The sequence below is a fragment of the Alligator mississippiensis genome, chromosome 1 (genome assembly GCF_030867095.1).
Source record: "Alligator mississippiensis isolate rAllMis1 chromosome 1, rAllMis1, whole genome shotgun sequence".
NCBI classification, from domain to species: Eukaryota; Metazoa; Chordata; order Crocodylia; family Alligatoridae; genus Alligator; species Alligator mississippiensis.
In genome coordinates this window covers 136259072-136282745 of record NC_081824.1, presented here as the reverse complement: position 1 = coordinate 136282745, position 23674 = coordinate 136259072, and the positions used below count along the sequence as shown (strand labels likewise).

General features: G+C 41.5%; 1 protein-coding gene across 4 annotated transcripts in view; it reads right to left on the bottom strand.

Annotated features, from left to right (window-relative positions):
- SYNJ2 (synaptojanin 2) overlaps positions 1 to 23674 on the bottom strand; it is a 110577-nt gene that overhangs the window by 11698 nt on the left and 75205 nt on the right. For all 4 annotated transcript variants that reach the window (XM_014596818.3, XM_014596819.3, XM_019479800.2 and 1 more), the window contains 12 exons: positions 23415 to 23580; positions 21916 to 22107; positions 19237 to 19321; positions 18085 to 18225; positions 15107 to 15299; positions 13529 to 13687; positions 13154 to 13310; positions 8995 to 9112; positions 5925 to 6143; positions 4470 to 4548; positions 3318 to 3486; positions 2768 to 2932 (listed from right to left, as the gene is read on the bottom strand). In XM_014596818.3, the coding sequence (XP_014452304.2) occupies positions 2768 to 2932; positions 3318 to 3486; positions 4470 to 4548; positions 5925 to 6143; positions 8995 to 9112; positions 13154 to 13310; positions 13529 to 13687; positions 15107 to 15299; positions 18085 to 18225; positions 19237 to 19321; positions 21916 to 22107; positions 23415 to 23580 (1843 nt within the window). The remainder of the gene's footprint in view (positions 1 to 2767; positions 2933 to 3317; positions 3487 to 4469; positions 4549 to 5924; positions 6144 to 8994; positions 9113 to 13153; positions 13311 to 13528; positions 13688 to 15106; positions 15300 to 18084; positions 18226 to 19236; positions 19322 to 21915; positions 22108 to 23414; positions 23581 to 23674) is intronic.

Sequence of the window (23674 nt, the reverse complement as noted above, 5' to 3'; positions counted from 1 at the left end):
CATCCCGCCTTGGCCTCTCTTTGACAGCTAGAAAGGTCAGAAGCAGAAACTGACTTTGTCCTGCAGGGAACAGCTAGCAGAAGCAGGAGCTTTCATTTCACTTTCCCTGTTTTTCTTTCTTGCCCAGTCAGGCAGCCAGTCCCAAAAGCTTTTGGTCTTCAAGGGGCATCTGGTTCAGTTTTGCCTTTGCTGGCTGCAGATGTGGGGGGAGGAGAGGAGGGGAAGAAACAAAGCAGAAAGTGCTCTCTCTTCAGGCATTTCTGCACAAACCTAACCTCCTTTTGTTTTACAGAGCCCTGCTCTGCAGGGAATATTGAGCTTCCTCGTGATTTCTTGTACCCATGCAATACCAGAGAGCAGCCTCAGCGACACGGCTGGGAAGCTGTGCTATCTTGCCAGATGTTCAGAGCCAAGACCTGAATAAGGAAGGGCTTGCCTGGGGAAGACAGAGGTATGTACCAGTACCGTGACTGAGGACAAAAGGCATGGTGGGGAATTTTGGCAATAATCTTCAGGCAAGACAATCACTCAGCAAAAATAAGATGATGGCCAATACTTTTTATTGGGCAGGCTTAAGTGAGATCAGGCTGTGCCTTTGCTGACCTCAAAAACACAGACTGCACTGGTGCTTCCACTGTTGCTTTGGTTTCCATCTGTTTCCATAGTACTTGTATACTGTTGGCATCCACTGCATTAGGAGCAGCACAAGCATACTTGGGAGACCTTTGAAATGTCAGAGGCTTTCAACCCACATGTAATGTGTAGCCAGCCTGGATTTGGAGAGAGTCGGGACCCACAAAGCCCCAGCTGCAACCACCTTCCCATCAAACTGTGCTTTGTTTACTTCATGAGTTAGTCAAGTGTGCCTTTGTATGGTTGAAAAGAATTACTGTGGTTCCCTGTGGTTTAATGAATCACCTGCACGCTGACCAGGACAACTCCCCGTGCAATGTGAAATGTCTGGTTTGATGGCATTTAATACATTGAGGCTATTTCTTGGCTCTAGGTCAGGTCACTAGGACTGACCAAGCTGCACTCAAGATAAGTGAAGAGAGCTATAAATCACTGAGCACTTAGAGCCCTGGTCAGCATGAAGTTATGAATTTCATTTGATTTTTATTAACTCTTTCTGACTGTCTTTAGCATAGATTAAAACTCCCATTTTATACTGGAAGACAGACCATGCCTCTGTAGCTGAAAGATCATCCTCTTCAAATGAATAGTAAAGAGGGGGACAGAAGAGAGGCAATGACCAGACTGTTTACTGCTGCACTGAAGTGTTCAACTTCTGGCCCAGTCTTACTGTGCTTGGCCACTAAAGTGAAGCCAGATCACAATCCAGGAGAGCAGCATTACCAGCAAGGCTAGGTCCAGATGTAATTGAGACCAGTGTTTTCATAGCTTCATATGGTTCATTTTAAAGACTTATTGCATTATAACATTACAACAAAACAGATGGACAGGAAGAAAAATACTGCACATTTGCGACGCTGCCTAAGGTGATCACTCCAAAAGCAAACAGACACAGAGCATCTGTAATTTTACATCAGGATGGTTATCCTTTAAATCAGTCACTAAGATAAATTTACCAAGTTATGTCAATAGCTTTAGGATCCCAACACTATGAAGGAAGAATACTGCACATATCCAAGGTAACACTGTAGTTATCTTGGGCAATGCGCAGGATTTTAAAGCTCACCATGCTTAACGTCAGAGGGTGACTGAGCCTCAAAATTGCCCCAAATAAGTAAAATGGGAGTGAAGCAGGGCAAAGAGGTTGGCTAGTCTTTGAGGTGACAGGAACTCCTTTGCAAGAGTTCATTGACTATATTTCCATTTTTTCTGGAAAGTGCAGATTCTATTGGCTGTTGTGGGGTACATAGGTCTTTGTAGAGATGGAGAAAAGTCTTGAGGTTCCCCCTTGCCCTGGATGTGGGACACATGAGTAGGTACATATTTGATAGTCCCAGAGCAAATGGTGACCTGGGGCAATCACACTTCCTGCCCATTGTGGATCTTCCCTGACTGTTAGCCATGCCTATTGCATTAGGGCCTGTTCTAAAGCCCACTAAAGTTAAAGGAAACCTGTCAAATGCCTCCCAGATCAGGCCACCATTAACAAGAACATAAAGGACAATAGGGACAATTCTGTGGAGTATGCTTTAGTTCTATGTGATACAAGACCAATTTAAAAATGGCAGTAAGCCTACCTCTGTCTAATATGTAATACAGATAGCAAGGCACCCCTTTGAGGCACAGCTACCCTGTCCCAAACAGGACAGAGCAAAGGTGGCTAAAGTTCCTAACCCCTTCTCGGCACAAACTAAAACTTTGACACGGTCAAGAGCTTCAGGACATATAACTTGTGAGATAAATACCCCGGAGTCCATAACATGAGTACAGTGCTAAAATTCACATAATTTGTCATTAAATTACTTTTTTTAGGAGCCACATACATATAAACTGCCCGGGAGCTACCTTGCAGCTTGCAATCTGCAGGTTGGCCACTCCTGGCATACAGAAAAGTTCAGACTAAAGCTTTATTAACTACTACTTGTATTGCCATAGTGCTTGGGAGTCTCAATCAAGGACCATGGTTCCATTGTCCCCGATGCTATTTGAATACACAACAGAAAGGTGGTCTCCACCCTGGAGGGCTTACAGGTTAAACACAAGAGATGATGTAACAGGTCAACAGGGCAATGCCCATAGAGAGAAACAAGAAAATAATCTTTCAGGCCTGCTTTAAAGAAGCCATGTGAGTTACCTTTACACAGATGTGAATTCCTTCCCGTCAGCATCAGAGATTTGTTTGAAAGTACTACAGAGGCAAAATGTTCAGGGCCCTCAGGAAAGTCTTCTGATATCTCTGTTACTAGATGCTGAGGCAGCACATCATCCAAATACTCCTCCTCATCATCTAATATATCACCTGAAAAAGATTTGGCCATAGATATTATGAAAGGCACAGTCTCTCTTTCTTTTTACTTCAATTAAAATGATTTTACTATGCAGGAGAGTTAAAGCTGAGCAAACTTCTAACTGATTACACGTTTTCACTGTTCTTTGTTTTGTATAGGGATCGTTCTAATGTACAGTGACTTTGATAGTTCATATTATAACACTGAGCACATGTGGCCAGGTGATATCCTCTCTCATCATCAAGGCTCTGTGTGATACAATGCAGGGTGAGGGTTTTAGCTATGAATGTGTTGTTTAGAGTTATTGTTTCATTAGAAATCATACAGGTCTGTGTCCCCTCCCACAAAATGAGAAAGCTGAATTCTCTTAACTCAGACTATAATTGTGCTGCTGACCTTCTGATTCGTAGTCTAGACTTGAGAAGTCAAAGTTTTCCTCTAACAGACAGGAGTTTGCTGTAGGTGACATGGGTACAAAACTGTCTCGTTTTCGAGTGATTTCCTCCTGAAGACCCTTCAGCCAATCTTTAGTCTTGGGCCGGATCTTCACAGCTCTACCTTTAACCTAAAGCCAAGAAGGAATTGTTTCATTTTTAAGGAAATAAGAATAATGCAGAAATCTAGATGGCCTCATATTTACTTCAGAAGCTCAATGAAAAGGAAGCATTTCCCCTAGCATCATCAGGAAAAAGACCATCCTCTAGTCTTACGAATTAACCTTCCATGTATTGACTGAAGAACTCTGTTTTTTATTGGGCACACACTTACATTGTGGCTGCCTTTCTTCAAAGCATTTGTGTTGACATAAACCTTGCAATTTCTAGTGGCTCAGCACATTATTTATCATCTGAGAGCAAAATATAAAATATCAGAGAAATGATACTATACAGCTTTTAAAATGACTACAGAGATGGAATTTTCAAAACTGCTTCAGTGTCTTGAAGCACAAAGCGTGTGTTCATGCAAACATTTTGGAAATCTCACCCGAGACCTTGTAGTCTGATAACTAATGATAAAGGAGCACCCCAACTACCAGAAAAAAAACAAAGCAAACCAAATGAAAACTAAATGCCCAGCTAACAAAAAAATGCAGCTACAGTCTTTATGGAAATATGTCATGAAGTAGATTAGAATTGTTGCTACTGATCCATTTCATACTCAAATCACAATGGCACCATGATGCTTGATGCCAAAGAGGTTTTGTACTATATTAAAGAAGCATAAAGAGGACTTGGCAAAGGTGTTCCCCAGAGTACTACTTCAAATGACTAAATAGTCATAAAGTCCACATGTTCTGTAGCGATATCGCAGACTGGCTCCAGAACTTTGTTTCTGAGGGAGCTCCATAAGAAGCAATGTCCTGTCTTCCTAATAAAGGACAATCTGCAAAATGCTAAGCCTCATGGCTATGGGATCCATGAGCACTGGAAGTCTTCAGTTTCCTTGAAAACAAAACTACCAATTTATAGTGCCTCACTATAATCTTAGAAACCCACCTTTACATACAATGCATGCAAATTCATTAAAACAAACATGATATAGTTGTACCTTGATGCCATCTATATCCAAAACATTAAGAGCTGACTTGCTGTCTGCAAATGTTATCAGCATCTGTCCTCCATTTATCCTAACAGGAACAGACAGAGAAAACAACAGTATAGTTTGTGTTCCAGAAATACATAGTAGGCTTCACAGTGATGCCAATAATTTTACATAGACAATTTTTTTTGCATTTAGCTTTTACTTACAAGTATGTTTTCTTTGTAGCAGGTAACACTATGTTGCCCAGCATTGTCTCTGTCTTTATACCCCCACCTCCCTCATAAAGACCCAGAGTGCATTTTAATGGTACACTGTTCCTGAGACAAAGGTTCATTGGTATGAGCAGAGGTTTAGCAAATATTGCATCCATCCTTTCATCTGCACCATTTCCCCCTTCTCTCTGCTTCAGCTGCTCTGGGTTAACACTACATAGACTGCATCAGAAAAAGCATGCATTCTCCTCAACCATTACTACAATGTCCTAAAGGTAACCACAGTGTCCTAAAGGTAAGGATTTCTGTGATATCTTTTATGGGACCAGTTGTATAGTTGGGAGAGCTGGTGAACAAGCTTTAGGGCACAAAGTGCCTTTCCTGTGGCCTGAGAGACAGTCTACAGTGTTTTGTGAGCTACACAGAGGTGTGAAAAAGAGAAGCCTGCTGCTTTCTCACTCTTTGCTGCAGCTGTGTAACACATCAAGCCTTCACAGGTCATGTGGTCCTGAGGTCCTAAGACCACTCCAGAACACTTTTCTGCCTCTGGGGAATGTGTGAAGCTATAAAGCAGTGTCAAGATGATAGATAATGTTTACCAAAAATATTCCCAATCACAAATAGCTCAACTGCCAGGCAACTTATTTCCAGGACCTGGTGTCCAACCATGTGCACTGTCACCAGGAGATTAGATTTGTTATATTCCACTATGGATGACAGCTTTTGGTGACCCAGCATGATCCTAGTTAATTGTACTCTGTAGCTGAAAAGTACTGTGTAAAAAGCCTTCCATTTCAATGGCACCATGCAATCCTGCTAGCCTTCTCAAGTTTCTGCTGGGTTCTTTTCTCCTGTTGTCTTTCACAAAAGGTGCTGCGAATAAGGTAGTGCCAAGCTATGGCTGTTTTCCTTAACAAAGAAGTCCAATTGCTACCCTGTGCCCTTAAAGTGACGCCACTGGATTGAAACAAAACTTCCAGCAGGGTGCAGAATTAAACACCTGGCTTCAAGTTTAGTAGGTTGAGGGGTCACAAAAGCCAGTCCCCAAAGACGAGCTAGTCCTCTGTTTTGGGCAATTTTTTTAGTGGGACAGTAGGAAACTGAGAGGTATCTGGCAAGTAATTATTCATCTCTTCTACTAATGATAAGACATTACAGTTTGAAATTGTTGTCTTTTTCCCCAGAGTTGATTTTATTTTAATTAGGATTTTTTTAAACAGACTGAATGCATCACAGAGTAAACACTTACCTGACAAGAACAATGATGCCATAATTCTCAAATATCTGCATAAGCTCTGTACGCAAGTCTTCAGGAAATTCGTTTTTCTCTTCAGGGGTTGGTGTCTGGAGATTGACCACAACGGTGGCATCCAGTGGTCCCTGGAAGGATGACACTTCCTGGAAAACACTCTCACGGGCAGCCACATTCACTTCTTGGACTTCCACTTCTACAATAGCTAACACGGGCCTAGATTTTGTACACATGTACACACACATACGCACAGATATTTACTTTTGCATTATTTCAAATAAACTTCAAACCACAGGATGTGCAAATGTTTGGGTGTATGGACATTAACAAAACCCCCTTTGATGTGGGTAATCCCCACATTATACAGCCTGTCCAAGGTCACACAGTAAGGACCTCTCACAACTCACTTGCCTCTGAGGGCAGTAGTTCTAGCACCAGGTAGTATTTGCCATGACCCGGCAGTGATAGGGCACAGCCAAATCTATGCTTCTGGGAGCTCCTCCTCACCAGCTGTGCTGCCCAAATGCCAAGCGCACCCTTGGGAGGTACCAGCTGTAATGGTGCCAGGGTAGCTGACAGAAAGCATGGGAGTACCTACATGTGCCCAAGCACCCTGACTCCCAGTTCATTGCTCCATGGGATTATTATACCTTTTTTCCAGCAACAGATGAACCTGCCTCATGTGATCTCCCAGATACTAATTCCCACAATACTTAGCTAAAATAGAGTTATGACAACGTGCTGGAAGAGAGAGATCACCTGAAAGATCATCCATCTAAAAGGCACCAGAATGCTTAATACAATCGATTTTCCCACAACATTCCTGCGTAGTATGAGAATGCAGTTATTTCCCATTAGGATTAATGGAGGTTAAGTGTTACATGATTCAAGGTCATGAACAATGTTTTTCTTTCTGGCTCCTAGTTTTTTTGCTGTAGCCCCAAGAGCAAATACCAAGAGGACAATATACCTTTAAGTATGGGCAGCTCTAGGATTTTGAGAAGGAAGGTACGGATGGTATGGTGCATCATCACATATAACACAACAAACAATTATCTCCAGGTAAAAAGAAACTAGAAGCTTTACTAATGTGCTAGGGGCCTAGAGCTATATTATTCAGTTTAAGATCAAAGCAAAAACAAATGCCAATTTATTGGCATGTGCATTAATTTGCTATATCTTACAAATAAAAAAAATACAACAAACGAGGCAAAAAATAATCAAAAGATGTCCTGTTGTAATTAAATGCATAAAGTAAAATCTGGCCTTGAACGTCTTAACAGTACATCCAATGCTTCCTGAAAGTTATTTCCATACCTGAGTTGATGTTCACCTGAGTTTAATTTTTGAAGCCTGACTTAACCTTTTTAGTTAGACTTAAAAACAGCCTGCGGTGCTGTGAAACAGGAGCTACATAAAGAGGAGCAGCTAAGGGACAGCAGAACTGCAGAAGGGTAGTTTGACTAGTGGAACATCAAGACTATTTAAACAGGAGAGTGGTATTAACACCTGAGGAATGAAGAGTTTAGATGGAATCAGGTAGATTATAATGAGTCATGAAGTCAGGTGATTTCCTCACTGCTGCCTCAATAGAAATGTTGCTGCCTCTGCCAAGCAGTTGGTTTTAAATTTTTGATGGACCACAAATCAAAGGGGGGAGGGGGTGCAACTGCACCATTCCACCCCCCCCCACTCCCCCTCACCCCCGCCTTTAAGTATAAAGTGCTTATGTAGTACAGACATATCAACCATATGCTCTTTGGTCATGAATCATTTCTTATGAGCTAGCTCTCCCTGTGTCATACTTAAGTTAACCAGAACACGCTGTCAAAAGGGCCAAGGCTTCACTTCTCTTTGTAGATGCAATCTGCATCCTCGAGATTATCCCTACAAATAAACTGTGGGCAGTAATTAGAACACTTGCACTTCTAGGAATTGCCACCTGCTACTTGCAATGTGGCAGGGGCTGTAATGTGCATTGCCAGCATGTAGAAAGAACACAAAAGTTGAGATAAAGGGAGTAGCGAAAAGGAAAAAAACCCAAAACCTTTCTGCAGGAAACGTTAATTATTTCTGAAAACAACGTTGATTAGCGTATTTTGGTATGCTGAAAAGATACCGTGGAGCCTCTTTTGATAACATAAGCTTCAGAAAGTAAGCCTACTGAGAGTAATTAAAAAGTGGTGTTAAAAGCCTAGTTATTGTAGTAAGGTTTGCTGTAATTGGGAACTAAGGTACAACAGCCTTGCTTCAAAGAACACTGCATCAGATTCTTTTATAACGAGTGTGGCAGTTCCATTGCGAGCTGGAGACCCCCGCGGTGCCAATGCCTTGACACAGAGAAGTTGTTTGTACGAAGAATGTTCTTCCATTGCTGGAGGAAAGCAAAGCAGCTCTCCTGTGTAACAATGCTGAGGAAGCACAGGGTCGGCTACTGTGATTCACTGAACACTGCTTGTTCAACAGTCTCTGCAAAGAGCATGCTTGGATACTGACAGAAGCTTGTTTCAAAACAGACAAGCTTTTGAGGCACATTTAACATAGCGAAATAATACCAAGACACCGAGCAAAGGAAGGTGATCTGCAATCACGCTGACTCCTCTGAAGAAAAGTTAATAGTGTAGACCAAAGAGCGGAATTCGCTGTTGCTTCCTCTCTCTTCCCTTCTTCCCTTTTGCAGAGAAGCAGGGAAGATGAGGTCCTTCAGGGTGCCACTGCGTTCATTCACATCCACATCCCCAGCGTCCTGGCCAGATACAATGTAAGCCTCCCAGGCTACACATCTCAGTTGCCTTCATTTTAGCAGAACGCTGGATTGGAGCCTTTCAGCAATGTGCCTTTAATTGACCAGAACTGTCAAAAAAATCCACTATCTGCTGTCTCTGCAGCTCTTCCTCACAATCACAGTACAGAGCAGAATTAGAATCAGGCCATTGGCATTGCCACCCTCCTATCAGAGTAAGCACATACCATTCATCAAAAGGAACTGTTTGCCTTTCACATCAAAGAGGCATTTCAGCATGTCACACGCTAATCGGAGAAAGCTCATCTTAACTTAAGCCCTTACCTGTGATCGGAAGCCTGAAGCTCTGCTCTTCCATAATACATCAGGGCACCAGGAGTCCAAGTGTGTTTGATTTTAGTTTCAACACTCAGATCGCTGTCTAGGAGATTGATCTCTCCAGCTATATAGCACAAAACATCATTAGAGTTTACATTGCTGTAATAATGATTCAACCAATTTCAGAAAGCTGCATTTCACATAACTCCTGAGTCCTCTACCTAAAGGATGGCTTCTACCCTCAAGACCTGAGTTACAAAATATGAAAAAAAAAAGAAAGTGAAAAAACAAACAAACAAAAACTATTAACTTGAACAAGACAAGGATAAAGCAGTAACTCAAGGGTCAGCTGATAAGAGACCTTTATAACTAGGTGTGAGAGTGTCTTATTAAAATATGACCTTTTTCCTCATTCTATCTAGCAAATGGAAACAGACCTAGTACCTATGAAGAATCTGTATTTTCTAACAATACACATGTAGTTAAGGGACACAAAAGAGAAATCCTGTGTGGCCCTAAATGCTGGTTGCTTCCTCAAATGTTTTCAGGAATAAAAATAAGCGCTCAAGACAGGACAAGTACAGTGAAGAACAGTGAGTCTGAGATAAGAATTTATGCAGAATGAGGAGGGTAAGGAGATGGAGCCCCTAGTTGAGTTACAAGTCTTTTACAGCTAGTCCAAATGTTGGATTGATTGTGTAAGCAAATTGTAATATACCTGTGTGACAGCAGGGGGAGCTGCTCTACTAGCTGTATTGAACTGTAAAAACTGCTGGCTGTATGAAAACTACAGCTTCTGGAGATTGTGGGAGCTGAGAGACAAAGGAGGAAACTGGAAGTGGCAGAAATCACAGGAGCATGGGCTGAACATGGGGGAAGCTGCAGCAGAACAAAGACACAGTAGCAGAGGCTAGCGTGGCAAAAGTGTAACAGAACCAGGACTGTTGAACTTAGCAGCAGAACTCGGACGTGCGAACAGCAGTTGAGCGCTCTCAGGACTGGAAGCTGGTTTGAGGCACTTCTGTAGGTATGGGAGGGTACCAGTTTCTTTGAGTGAAGATACCACAATGCTATTACTTGTTATCTGTTATTTGGCCATTAAGTGCATGCACTTTAATCTTAATGTGTATCTATTTGTATTTATCTCTCCGTATCCCATTGACTTGTGACCCCCAACATTTAATATATGAAATTGGGAATTCTCCTTTTTGCTTCCTATGCCAGTTTCTGAAGTTGCAGAGTTCAGTACACAAGTGTTAAGATTTTAAAAAGGGCATTTGACTTCATTCCTATCTACAACAAACTCTTTGGCCCCTGGCAGACGTTACATTTGTAGCACACTATTTGCGAATATCACACAACAAATCATAACATGCCAATTGGTCACGTTAAAAATATTGCCAGATACATCTGCACCACAAAGAAATTGCTGTTCAGTGTACACTACAACTTGAAAGAAGGGGAAAAGGAAATTTTTGAAAGAGTTGAGGGACAGTTTTTGCAGTCCCTCCATCTCTCCATAATTGAAATGATATAGCAGTTATTTGATAGTCTGCAATAATCCTAAAATGGCTGGAAAGTATGGAAGGAGTTATTAAACATATACAGGAATGTAGAAATATGGAAAAAAGGCTGAAAGGATGAGAGGTAGGCTCCTAAAGCAGGGATGAGTTTACGAAAGGTAGATAATACTAGATTAATAGCTGTCTTGGACAAGATAGCTGATTCTCTAGCTACAGGAAGGCCTCTCTCATCTATGTGGAGTTTACCAAAACATCTAATATGCTGCAACATGGGAAACTACTACAGAAGCTCAAGAAAGTGAGGATTTACTAGAGGAACAGTAAAGTGTTACAGGGGGAGACAGAAAAAGGTAGTTATGGAAAAGGAAGGATGAGGCTGGAGTAAAGTTACTAGTGGGTCTCCTCAAAGAACTGTCTTGGGTGGGCAAGATTATGTTTAGTATTTTCATTAATGACCTTGGTGCAGAGTATAGGAGGCTGCTGATAAAATTTGCTGATGATATGAAGTTGGGGGCTTCACTCACCCATAAGAGGATCAGCATAACATACAGAAAGGAATGGAGGCTGTTGAGGATTGGATTAACAGACACAGCATGAAATTTAGTAGCATAATATGGAAGGTCATGTACTTGAGGCCTAACAACAAAATCTTCTATCAGCTGAGGTGGAGAAAGACCTCAGATAATCAAAGGATGATAATATGAGCCTCCAATGTAATGCTGTGAATGAAAAAGGCAAATGCAATCCTAGAGTGCATCAGAAGAGGGACTTCCAGTAGAGGGAGATAACAATGACACTGCATAAGGTCCTGGGATACCCCCTCTAGAACAGTGTGTGCAGTGCTGGTCACCCGTGTTCACAGAAGATGAATTCAAACTGTAACACGGGTAGAGAGGGCTACTAGGATGAGAAGAAGAATGGCAAGCCTGTAAGATAAGAGGCTACAAGTACTTGTTTAGTGTAAAAAAACAAAGGCTAAGAAGGGGTAAGATTGCCAGCTATAAAGTCATTAGTGGGAATGGTGAACAAGGGACAGAAAAGAACAACCCTTTAAGCTCAAGGACAAAAGTGGTGCAAACTAACCAGGAAGAAAATCAGGCTGGAAATGAGGAGGAACTTCCTAATCATTAGAGCACTCAGTTTTCAAGGCAGCCTTCTAGTCGGAGCTGCAGGGGCAAAAAATCCAAATGCTTATAAGACGGAACTCATTAAGACTGTAAAAGGTGCTCTGTGACATGATGCCTGACTTAGGAGCAAAAGGTCTGGAAGCAACTATCAGGGTTTCTGGGGCACATTGGCTCCTTTCTCCTCTAATCCAAGTGCTATTTACCTGCTATCTATTTTTTGACATTTCCAGGAGGGCACTTTATGCTCAAAACTTGTCTAACATCTCTCCTGACTATAAAGTCAATCTAATAATTTGTGTGGTAATAAAGGTTATTACCACACAAATCATGCTTCTTGCAGGTGCCCTGCATTGTGCAATTACAACAAAACTACAATACAACAATTACAAAACCTCAATTCCTAGGTGTAGGCAGCCTTGCCAGTATTTGATCTTATCTCTCTCTCAAACTGAAGTTCACATCTCACTACCCCTTGTTTTTAGCCTTACTACAGTTGAATTGCTTTATAAGACCATGTCTCTATTTACTGTTCAAGTTCTTATTTATTATACTACCAATTTTTCAAGTAAACAGGAACTCTGTGATGTTACAATGAAGTGAACTTTCTCAGTAACCTAGCTTTGCTTCATGCTATTCACCTTGAGTTGAACCTTGTACTTCACACAGGCACAGTTCACCTTTGCATGTACAAATTGGAAGGCGTCTCCTGCCACACCTTCTTTTGCAGTGCACATGTAGTTTTTACAAATACTAATGGATACATATGCAGATTTAGAGTCTGGCAAAAAAATATGGCTCTGAAGGCAAAGAGGTTATTCGTTTACTGCCTTAGTTATTACAGCTTTTAAATAGCAGGCAAAATAATGTGTGGTATTTCTATGGTACTTTCCACTCAAGGACCATGAAGTACTTTACAAGCATGAATTAATGAAGCCTCACAACATTCAGTAATTATTATGTATTCCCTGTTAATTTATGGAAAAATCTGAGGCATGAAAAGCTTTAAGCTTGCTCACAGTCCACACTGAAATAAATAGGAAGAGGAGCAAGTTATGCTTAAGGAGGTATCTGCAGTGTTATGGAGAGATATCTGAATCAGCTTTCAATAAGCTACCTCAGGTACCATAAGCAGTCTAGCTGTGGCAGCACAGAGCTCACCTTTGGCTAATTTACCCTGCTTCTGGATTTTGCAATGTATGGTGAGTCTTTGCTGCTGTGGCTAGGCTACTTGGTTATCTCTATGCTAAGCCTCAGTCAGAAGTTCAGACATACCCAACATAGTATGTTTAGGACTAATTACAAAGAATTTCTTTGCTCATAGATGCCAAAAGCAGTACCTGACCTGCACAAATGAGGTGTCTGTACTTTGAAGAAGGAAAGAATGAAGAGAAGAACCAGGAATCAAGCCTCTACTTCTTCTTTAGCTACTTTACTAAACTCTCCCCCACTTAGGTCCTGTATGGTCCAGCTACTCAGGAAAAGTAAAAAGCTAAAAATGAGAAAGACCCTACACACCTGTTTTATCAAAAGGCAGTTTCTTTCTCCACCAAAGCACTCGGTCTGTCCAAGCAGGGGTTCTGCACTTATCGCTTGTATCATAAGCTTCTGAGCCAACATCATATTTATAGGTTGGTCCAAAATTGATTGTTCCTTCATGAAAATCTTTAAAAATCTATGAAAAGAAATAGGTTCCTGCTTATGGAAGTGTTGTTATGACATAGTTACTTGCAGGAGTGTACTATTTTGATTTTTTTTTAAATGAATATGTATGTCCACAAGCAGACATCTGAAAATTCCCTCATTCTCATTCTTAAAGCCAATTAGCTATTGACTTGGATACTGAGAAAAATGGTGATATTGACAGTAGAGCAAATGGACAAAGCCCCTTACTCTTCCACTGGATTTCTGCTGTTGTAGTTGATCAAATTCAAGGAGTGTTTTCCAATCTTGTCGTTTAAGAAAATAAAAGACTTCTTCATATGTCAAATCAATGCGATAGTTGAAATCACCACACCAGAACACGTAGTCATGGGAGAACACATTTCTTCCCTAGATAGGAAAGAAATCATGTTAAAGTCATTATTTTGTACATTTTTGTTTATCAATTGTATGCAATTTGTATACGTTTTATACAACTGAAATAAAGAAACCCAGTCTTCTTGAAGTAGTAAATATTAGACTGCTTACCAAATGTTGTTTGTTACATGAAATTCATGCTAAAGAAGTGGTGCCTATATTTCTTACTGTGTTCCTTTACCTTGAAATTTATAGATCAGATTTTCAAATTACAGCCTTTATTTTTGCAGGCACAAATGGGGTTTTCTGAAAATTTCAGCCACACTTTATTAGATTTACATATAGGTATTCTAGATGTTGAATCCTCTGGTTTTCTAAGACATTCAGGGACTGATGTGCCTAATTATCTAGACTGCAAATGCAAAATGCTCTTGCTATTGTATGAACCCAATGAAATGGACATCTTAGTTAAGGCCAGGCTAAAACATCTCTTCCATATCTATATATCATATTTTTATAAATGTTTAAGATGTATTATAGGTAACTGCATTTTTTCCAATCAAGTTATAAACCTTGTATATGGAGATTCATAAAGAAAATGCTCCAAACCTGTAGATATAGTATCACTAGAGGGCACTGTTTATATATATATAAAACACAGTGTGCACAAACACTGTAAACGTACAAGATATAAAACAGTTAACAAGCTATTAGAAGTAAGGACACTATAAGCATGACTTTATGGCTATTTAGAATGGATATTCTATGCAGAGCTTCAATACCATCAGTATTATTTCTAACATAAACTGAAACTGATTGATATGCTATGAGCGTGAGGCTTTTTAAACCTTGGAAACAACAGGGAGTTAAATTTTATGCTCTTCTACCTAAATGCTTTGCTGACTTAACAGAATGAATAAACACTCTCACAAACTGGTCTTCTCTCCCTGGCTTATGGCTTCTCTGGAGATGCCTGAGAGAAACAGCAGTTATGGAAATCTAAAGCAACCAATACTAATACTGGAAACAAAGAAGCACAGTGACAAAAATCTCACAGATCACTTCCTGGCCTTCGACAAAGGCAAGTATAAAGTACTAGTGTGACGGATGGATAAAATACCCAGCCAGAGAAGATCATATTCAATATTAATTGTCCAACTGTCTTCGAACATCTGCTTTTTTTCACCTTCTGGCGGCCTGATCCTGCCACACCTAGTTCTCTAAATATAACCATGGCAAACCAACGTCTGGTGAAGTATGCTTTCAACCTTGTTTGCTTTCTTTTTCTAATTAAGTTCTTTTATGTGGCTAGTCCATGACTTTGAACCGAGTCCTGAAGAAACCTGCCAAGACAGTATAGACCGCAATTGACTCTCACACGGAAGAACTTAAGGACATGGTTTTTGCTTCTTGTTGGGATCAATTCTGGTGTAGAGTCAGCCTGGTCCTTACCATTGGGAAGCTGAGTTTTTGTGTGATCTCTTTGTAGTCTTCATTCCTCTCTTTCACTTGAGACTGTCCAGCAGTTAAGTGACTGCAGATGAAGCAAAAGCTGGTACTGTAGAACTGGAAGCGGATGCCAACTGCCCCTTTATTTCCAGCTTTCCCTCCCATCCCTGTCTTTACTGTGTCTATTGCTATGTCCCTGGATTTAAAAAAAAAATAGGGGGGAGGGGAAGGGAAGGAAATGTTAGTTCATCTTCAGTTAAAAGTGGAAAGGAAAACGTTGTCTTAGTAAGAACAATGACTTTCTCTCCATTTACTGAAGAACGTAAAGGGAAGAGAGCGTGGTGGTGTCCAATGAATCTGTTAGTAAGCTTTTTGTTCTGATAATACTCTCAACTTAGATCCACGTCCTGTTGTTTCAGACCACCAGTTAGACATTAATGAAGAAATACAATAATAGCTTTTAAGTAACTTTTCTCTTACCATCCCTCTTGTGAGACAGCATACTCTGCATGACCACCTGCCTGGATCTTTCGTAAGATTTACCTTTAACATTTGCTTTTATTGCTAGCTTTAAAATGGCGACAGTAATTAATGTTTACATTCCAGTACTAACAAGAATCTATATGGCACAGTCATCAATTCAAGCAGCATTACTAAGGGTCTACTCCATTTGAGATTTTGCAGAAACAACAAAATCCAGAATTGCCTGCAAAAATGATTTAAAAAAAACTTAATAAAAATAACATGCTGGATCCCCAGTGGGAGCCAGCAGTCCTCTCTGCCATGGACCAGCCTACTAGCCTGCCTGGGGTGTCAGGGGGAAGGCACCAGCTGGTAGGGCAGCGCAAAGGGCAGCAGATGAGATGGTGGTTGCCCCCTCATCCCTCCCCTCAACAGAGCCTCTCCCCGAATCAGCGCCAAGGGGCAGGGCCGCACAAAGGGCAGCCAGCAGATAAGATGGCAGCTGAACCCACACCCCTCTTCCCCTGCCAGGACCTCTCCACCAGTCAGTGCTGAGGGGCTTGGCTGACAGAGTAAATCCAGGAAATATTGGTGAAATTTGCTCTTTATGCCATGACCAATAAAAAATGTTTAGTCTCAACACAATTTAAGTAGGTCCCTAAGCATTAGCATGCCTTGAAATAAAGCTTTTTGGTGGATACAAAGTTCATGCATCAATGAAAGTATCTATCTAGCTAGCTGGGTGCAATAAAATTGTAGATGGTTTCACAAAAAAAATACATGTTGTATGTGAGAAAATATGGTATCTTCTCCCCCAGAAACAGCTGCTGGGAATTGGAGAGCACATTATATGCAAGTAACATGGTAATAGAAGATTTTGCTGCTTACTGTGTAAAACCACAAGTAAAATCTCCAGCGATTCAGATGGAGCAGAAGAATGAGCAGGCCTTACTCCCTAGCTGCTGCTACTCAGTTAATAGCTACAAGGAATTATCGTTTTTTTCATTCTGCCTTTCAAAAATAAGGCGCACATTATATTCCAGGGCATTGTCTTTTCTCACATACAGTACTCATACCTTGTCTACTGAACTGACTTCTGTTTTGATGACATAACCAGCTTGTTGCATCCATATTGTTAACTATATGGTATTTCAACTGGTCCATTGGTGTACCATTGTTTTACATTAATCTTCAAAGGGTCAACCTACTGGGCAAAATAACCACCTACTAGCCAGATAATTACACCCAGAAACACAGTCTCCTCTGAGAATATTCTACCACTATCTGGTCAGATAAGTAAATGGTGAGGTCACAGGTCATGTGGTCATTCTTCACTCTAAAAAGAATCCCTTTGATACCACCGATCTATTGCATTATTGACTTGTATCCATCTAATATTCCATTTTTAGCTAAGGTCATGGGAAAGGATGTTAAGACAAACCTCAGTGTATTTTGATGCCTCAGATTTCCCTGACCTGCTTATTGCTTCAATATAGCTCAGTTATATATATAATATAGTGTTAGTCCTCTCCTCTCTAACTCAAGTCCTAATCTTTTTCATCTCTTTAGCAAAGAAGCCTTTTTATACTCTGGACCTGTTTAAACTGCAAAAGCACGTGGCTAAGTTTGGCTGTGCTCACATATCCTGTAACAGCACATTAGCATTAAATAATGAAATCAGCCACCAGAATCAAAACCCTCCCTTCCTTTCCTGATTTTCAAAAGGCCGCTGCTCTATAGCGGAGTGCTAACAGGTTGACAGCTGCAAATGAGCCAGTTTGCTGACTAATTCTGCTTTTGATGCCTATTTAATCACACACTTCCTCCTGGATTACTTCAATTTCTAGGTCATGGAACCCATAATCCAGGTGGCAAGTCAAATAATAAAAGACATATTCTTCTCTGAACTATTTCTCACTAACAGAGAGTATAACTGGAGGAAAAAAACAAGAATGTACTTTCTTCCATTTTGAAAAAAGATTACTGAGAAGATTGCAGCAAGGAAACATTTATGTCATCTGCCTGCCTGCAGAATTTAGTATGACATGAACTGATCTTTTAGGTGGATATCAAGGTAGTGGCAGAGAAAAGGTAAGCATCCCACCAATCTTTGACAGCTGGACTTAGGTACCTAGGCTAGGTCAGTCCCTTCGTGCAAAAAGAAGAGGCAGGGGTGCCCATAAACAGCCAATGCCTGGTGATTAGAGCAGTCACAGGTGACCTGCGAGATCCAGTATCAACTCACTCCTTTCGCTGATTTGGAGAAGGATTTGAACCCAGATCTGCTACCACCTAGGAGTGTGCCCTAAACCCTTGGCAGCAGAGCTATTTATGGGCAGGTCTCTCTCAGTGTCTCCTGTTGAAACTATTCCTTTTTGTATCAAATAATGAAATATTGACTGGAGCAAGGAATGGGACCCAGGTTTCCCAGGCAAATGCACAAACTACCAGGCTTTAAAACAATTCATGCTGGCCACACACCATAATTAGTCATTTGTGAAGGTGTCACACTTTTGTACCTGATAAAAGGAACATGATAAGGTCGCACAAAGATGAAGAGACAAACACCAACAAGCTGTGCTGACGTCAGCTGGATGTACCGGTGAGTCCTAGAAATTGCTTTCTGAAGCTGCTCCCCCCACATCTTCTTATTAGTTGTACTAGAACAAAAACAATTACTGAATGGGCTAGACAGAATCTATTACATAGAATAATGATAGTAAAAAATACTTTAAAGTCGCTTTCTTTACAATGTTTCTTCTCTCTATTCTTACACCATGAGGCAACAAGATGAAAGCCAGAACAGACTTTCTGAGTAGGAGGTGAGAGAGAACCAATGGATAAGCTTCTGCCACTCTCAGTTGATGGTGAGGTTGCTGCATGTACAAAGACTTTTCTCTCCAGACACCCTTATTTTTCTTGCCCTCAAGGTCAGTTGATACATGCAGATGAATAGCTAGCTCACCAACCATGTTAAATGCAACTGTAGCTTTATCTCTCCTAAAAAAGACATCTCACTGGTATGCCAGAAGAATCATTAAGTGAAACACCACCTTCCTGAGGTCATTTTTGTTCCTTTCCCCTTGAGCCCTCCTTCAGATTTAAACAGGCCTATCATTGACAAAAGCCAACCTACATATACTGACAAGCAAAGTTCAATCCCTGCCTTTACCCTAACAATACTGCTCATGAATACACACATATGTACATACATACTTAATCACTGAGAGAGAGAGAGAGAGAGAGAGAGAGGGGAGAGAGAGAGAGAGAGAGAGAGATGAGCTCCCATTATAAAATTCCACACTAACATTTTAATTAAATGTACAAACTACAAGAATTTAGCATTCCAATATGAGAGAGGGATATCAAAAGCAGTGTTAAAATAGTGCCCTGCACAGGAGTCCAGTTCTGTTATTCCAGATATTGTCCTAAAAGGCTTAGAAACACAGAAATACATGCTATACACATATACATACACACACACACATATATACACACACACATTATATATAGAAAAGAGAGAGAGAGAGAGCGCGTGTGCGTACGCATTTTAGCAGTGATCACTTCAATTGTTAATGCTGAACACATCTGCATGCATAATGCCTATATACAAAGGTCTCAGAAGGAAGTAAACAGCAGAAGACATAAAGCATCACTCTGCTTTTACCTACCTGGCATTTACAATATTCCCTGCACTTAGTTCCACCATCTCTTCAAATCCCACAGCAAATATATCAGGAGGGCAGGACTCGTCATCTGTAGGGAGCGAAGCAAAAATCATAGAAGATATGTTACTTTCTTTCATTGTGTCATCTAATTGCATGCTTTCCATTTCTAATTAATATCAAGAAAATCCTACAGTTCATCTTCTGTATCCCCCACCAAACCATGTGTATTTATAGCTCTTTTATTCTATCCTAACAAGGAAGCCCCTGCAGTTCCTTTATCCTTATTTTGCTTTTTTCCCTTCAGTGGGTCTTCCTTCTTGGGGAAGGGCCTCTGAACAGAACACTATGCCCTCAGGGTGGTCTCAGCAATGCTAAGCCAAAGGAGACAGTCGTCCCTGATCTATCAGAAGGTAACAATTGTGCATGAATCCAAAGAGTTAATAATGGCTCACCATACTCAAGAAAATCTTACACATTGTAGGATAATACCCTTAGGTCTTTATCCAGCTGTTCCTATTGTACAGAGCAGTATGCTCCTTCCTCCTCCCAATCCTCTGGTAAACTTTTCCAGTACTTTCAGAAAATCTTAGGAGATTCTTTGCTAACTTCTTCTGCCCTCTCAAGAACTTGCATCAAGGCTCTCCATATTGCCACCATCAATTTGTGAAAGAAAGAACATATGGATGAACCCTTACCATTATGCTCTATGTCCCATAATGTTCTCTAAGTACATGAGCTGAAGGGGAAAGCAGCAGTGCTAAACAACGTACCATATTTACTCAAATCCAAGATGAATCGTCTCCCTTCCTCCCATTTAACACAGTGGCACACACACACACACACACCCACCCACACACCCTTGTCTTGGATTCGAGTACAAGTGGGGAAGCAGGCAGCTGCTGCAGCTCTGACTCTAGCCCTGACCTAAGGCTGGAATCAGAGCTCCAGCTGCAACCTATGCTACTGGCTGCCTCTGCCCTCTCACTGCCTCCCCACCCACACCTGCTTGCCCTCTTGCTATAGCCCCACTCCAGCCTAGAGCACAAAGCATGTGGTTCCTCCAGCCTCAGCTCTGGCACCTGGTTGGAGCTGCTGCTGATGCAACAGCTGCTGCATGGCTGGCCTAAGGCCTGACCAGACAGATACTCTGGAGGTAAGGGGGGAAGGCAAAAGGGAGGCATAGGCGGTGAGGAGGTGGCAGGGGGCTGAAGTGCTAGAGGGGTAGACATAGGGAAAAGGCACCAGAGAGAAGGTGGGGGCGGCAGGAGAGTGCAGACATGGCGGGGGGGGAGGGGAGGGTGTCACTTGCCAGGGTGTGCAGGTGTGGGGGTGAGGGGGAAGGCCACTTAATTCCTCCACCACCTGCCTGCCGATCCCCTACCCCCTTCCAATGCTTGTCCCACTGCAGTAGTTAGGGGACAAATTTAAGACAACCCTTCAATAATTGGATTCTATACCCAGAACATTATAACAAATTTATAAATTTTCCATGTCTAGAGTCTAATTATGGGGTGGTCATCCTAACTTTAGTGTTCTCTTGGATTCAGGTAAATACAATAATATCACTTCTCTTATCACCCAAATTCTGATACAACTCAAAAAGTCAAACAGTTATTTCTCATATGGTAGCACAGGGTGCATGCACCTGAACACCAGGTTCATCCTATGTTTAAAAGGTTTTCATCTATCACTTAGCTACAGAGACCAAAACACTCAGGCTGCTTATTTTATAGCCACAGAGATGTCTATGACCTCCTATGTCGGGGCAACAGATGAAGGCAAGATAAGGACAAGCGGGGGGCAGATTCAGCTCCCTTAAAATTCAGAGAAAATTCCTTATCAGATGAGGTAACAATTTTGAAAGGTGTGGCTGGCCCAACTTGGAGTCTAAAGGGATGGACAGTTACTACAATCAAAGCATTTCAAACATGTGAAATATTTCAAGGGCCTTTAAAACATACTAAAAATGGCTGAAACATTGCAAAACAGACCCCCTGGAAATGAAATACTATTTCAGAGTGGTTCACTTTTGGTTTCATCAGCACAAGGATGATGCCAGGCAGGGAGAGGGAGCGGGTGGACAGCCTGCCTGCTGTCCAGTCGCTGTTCCTGCTTTGGGGAAGCCAGGTCCCCACTGGCAGCCCATCACACCCAGAGTCAAGCTTACCTCTTCCTCTCCTAGACACCAGAGGACTCCAGAGACCTCCAGCCCATCCCCTCTACCTCTTCTTTCTTCCTCTCAAACAAGTCCCCTCTATCTCTTCATGTGGCTGAGAGGAGAAAAGAAGAGGTAGAGGGGAGCGGAGCTGGAGTGTCAAACTTCTGGCAGCTGGACTGCGAAGCACACTCCCACCCCTCCACTCGCCTATCCCCTCTCCTCCACCTCCCATCCCTGAGGTGAGGGGGAAGGCAAAGGGAGAGAGGGGAGCAAAGAGCAGAGCCACAGGTCACTGCAGTCTGTTCTAGCTTCCTATGCATCTCAGCCAGGCAACATTTCAGCCAGAGTTGTACAGGTGTCCCCTGGCTGAAAAGGTTCTTTTATGAAATGTTTCCAGGCGTGTTTCACTTGGAAATGTTTCAGTGGATACATCTGTCTGCCTCCTAAGCTACCTGGCAGTTCCTTTAAGACATCAGCAAATAATACCTATTTAAACACACAAGCACTGCCACTCCAAGTCTTACCCTGAAATTCGGAAACTCCAGAGAGCTTGGGAGAATCCAGCAACCAGTCTGTTAATTCACTGGTACCCAGGATGTTGCTTCTAAACTGCTTGCCTCCATTCACATTCCAGGTCCCCATGGCAACACGAATCCGCTTGAAGTTTGTAAATTCAAACTGACGCTCTGACATGGCCTTCAAAATACTGGGGGTCACTGATGGAGAGAAGTGGCAAAAAAAAAAAAAAAAGGGATTTGCTGCAATGGAATAAAAGGGACTACAGACCACAGCCACACGCAGAGTCACTGTGAAATAATGGAAATCACCCTAGTGGCACCAATGCAATACCTAAATAGTAACTCCAGTGGAAACAAGCATAATTGCGTGGTAACTGGAGTTGACACCATTGATTGCTCTTCTGATAACTGTTCAGTCACTGAAACTACTGTTTACACATGGAGGTAAACAGAGGGGGAAGGGAGATCAGGCCTTTAGCAGTTACAACTTCGAAAGCAAGAATATGTACACAAAGTCCTTCAACATTTCCCAACACCTCCCCTAATAAATAATAGTATATTAATAATAGTGTCAGATTTTTCTTCCTCAGGATTTTTAGTTTGATCCATAGTGATGGACACAAATCCAGGGCTAAATCCAAATCTCGTGTGTTCTTTTTTTCGGTGCAGCTACACACCAGTTTAGCACCAACATTGCTCTATTCCATTTGGGACCCCTCTTAAGATCCCAGCATGTTGTTTATTCCTACGGATCTCCATTTCAGCCTGACTTTACCCTGCTTTTCCTGGTGAGTGCAAGTAATTATGAATGTAATTTGCACAACCAACGTAATTTGCAGGAGTTGCAATTTGCAGCTGCAATCAGATACTTGGAAATACAGGCAGCTCCCACTTAGCGCTCTTAATTGTTTCCTGAAAAAAAGAGCATCGAGTGAAACCAAAAGTTTTTGATGACCCACGATGGTGACTGCCAGTGTTTTTAATGACCCAAAATGGAAACCACGAGCATTATAACAAAACTTGCTGAGTGCTAAGTAGTATCAATTTAAAATGAGCGATATAGTGAAACAGCACTAAGGAGGGGTTGCCTATGTATTTACATGCCTCAGCAAATCACAAACCAAAAGTGGAGGTCATTTTTTTTTTTTAACGTTGACCTCTTAAGAATTGCCTAAATTCACAGAACTAATGAGGGCCACAGCTGAGAATTTTCTTCTCCCATCGACTCCTTTAAGAGAAAATAACAATTTCCTTCAGCTCAGCCCTTCAATAAATGAACAAACATTCTAAGCAAGCTGATGCAATATTTTGGGGAAATAAAACCAGTGGAATGAAAACACACTGACATATGCTATGCTGGCTTGAAAGCACTGCTTCTAAACACCAACACATTGGTGCAACCATCAGTTATTTCTTGGTTTTTTCAACGAATGAGATTGGGTACTGCATCTAGAATATTTGGTAACAAGCAGAACAGTAAGATAACAGATTTACATCTGACCTACCCAGCAATGCAGTGTTGTCCATAAGCATCTTTCCTTTGTCTGCATACTCCTCACTGAAAAAATCACCCATGAGCAGCAATTTGATGGCTTCCTGTTTCACACTGTCAAAGAAATTTGACTGAATGGTACGTGACACTGAACGGGCTCCATCCTTCAGTTTTCCTACCTGTATGGAGAAAAGGTATCAGCACAAATGACACCTTGAATAACAGCCTATAGGCTTCTGTCACTTACACATGAACAAACAGATCTTACATTCT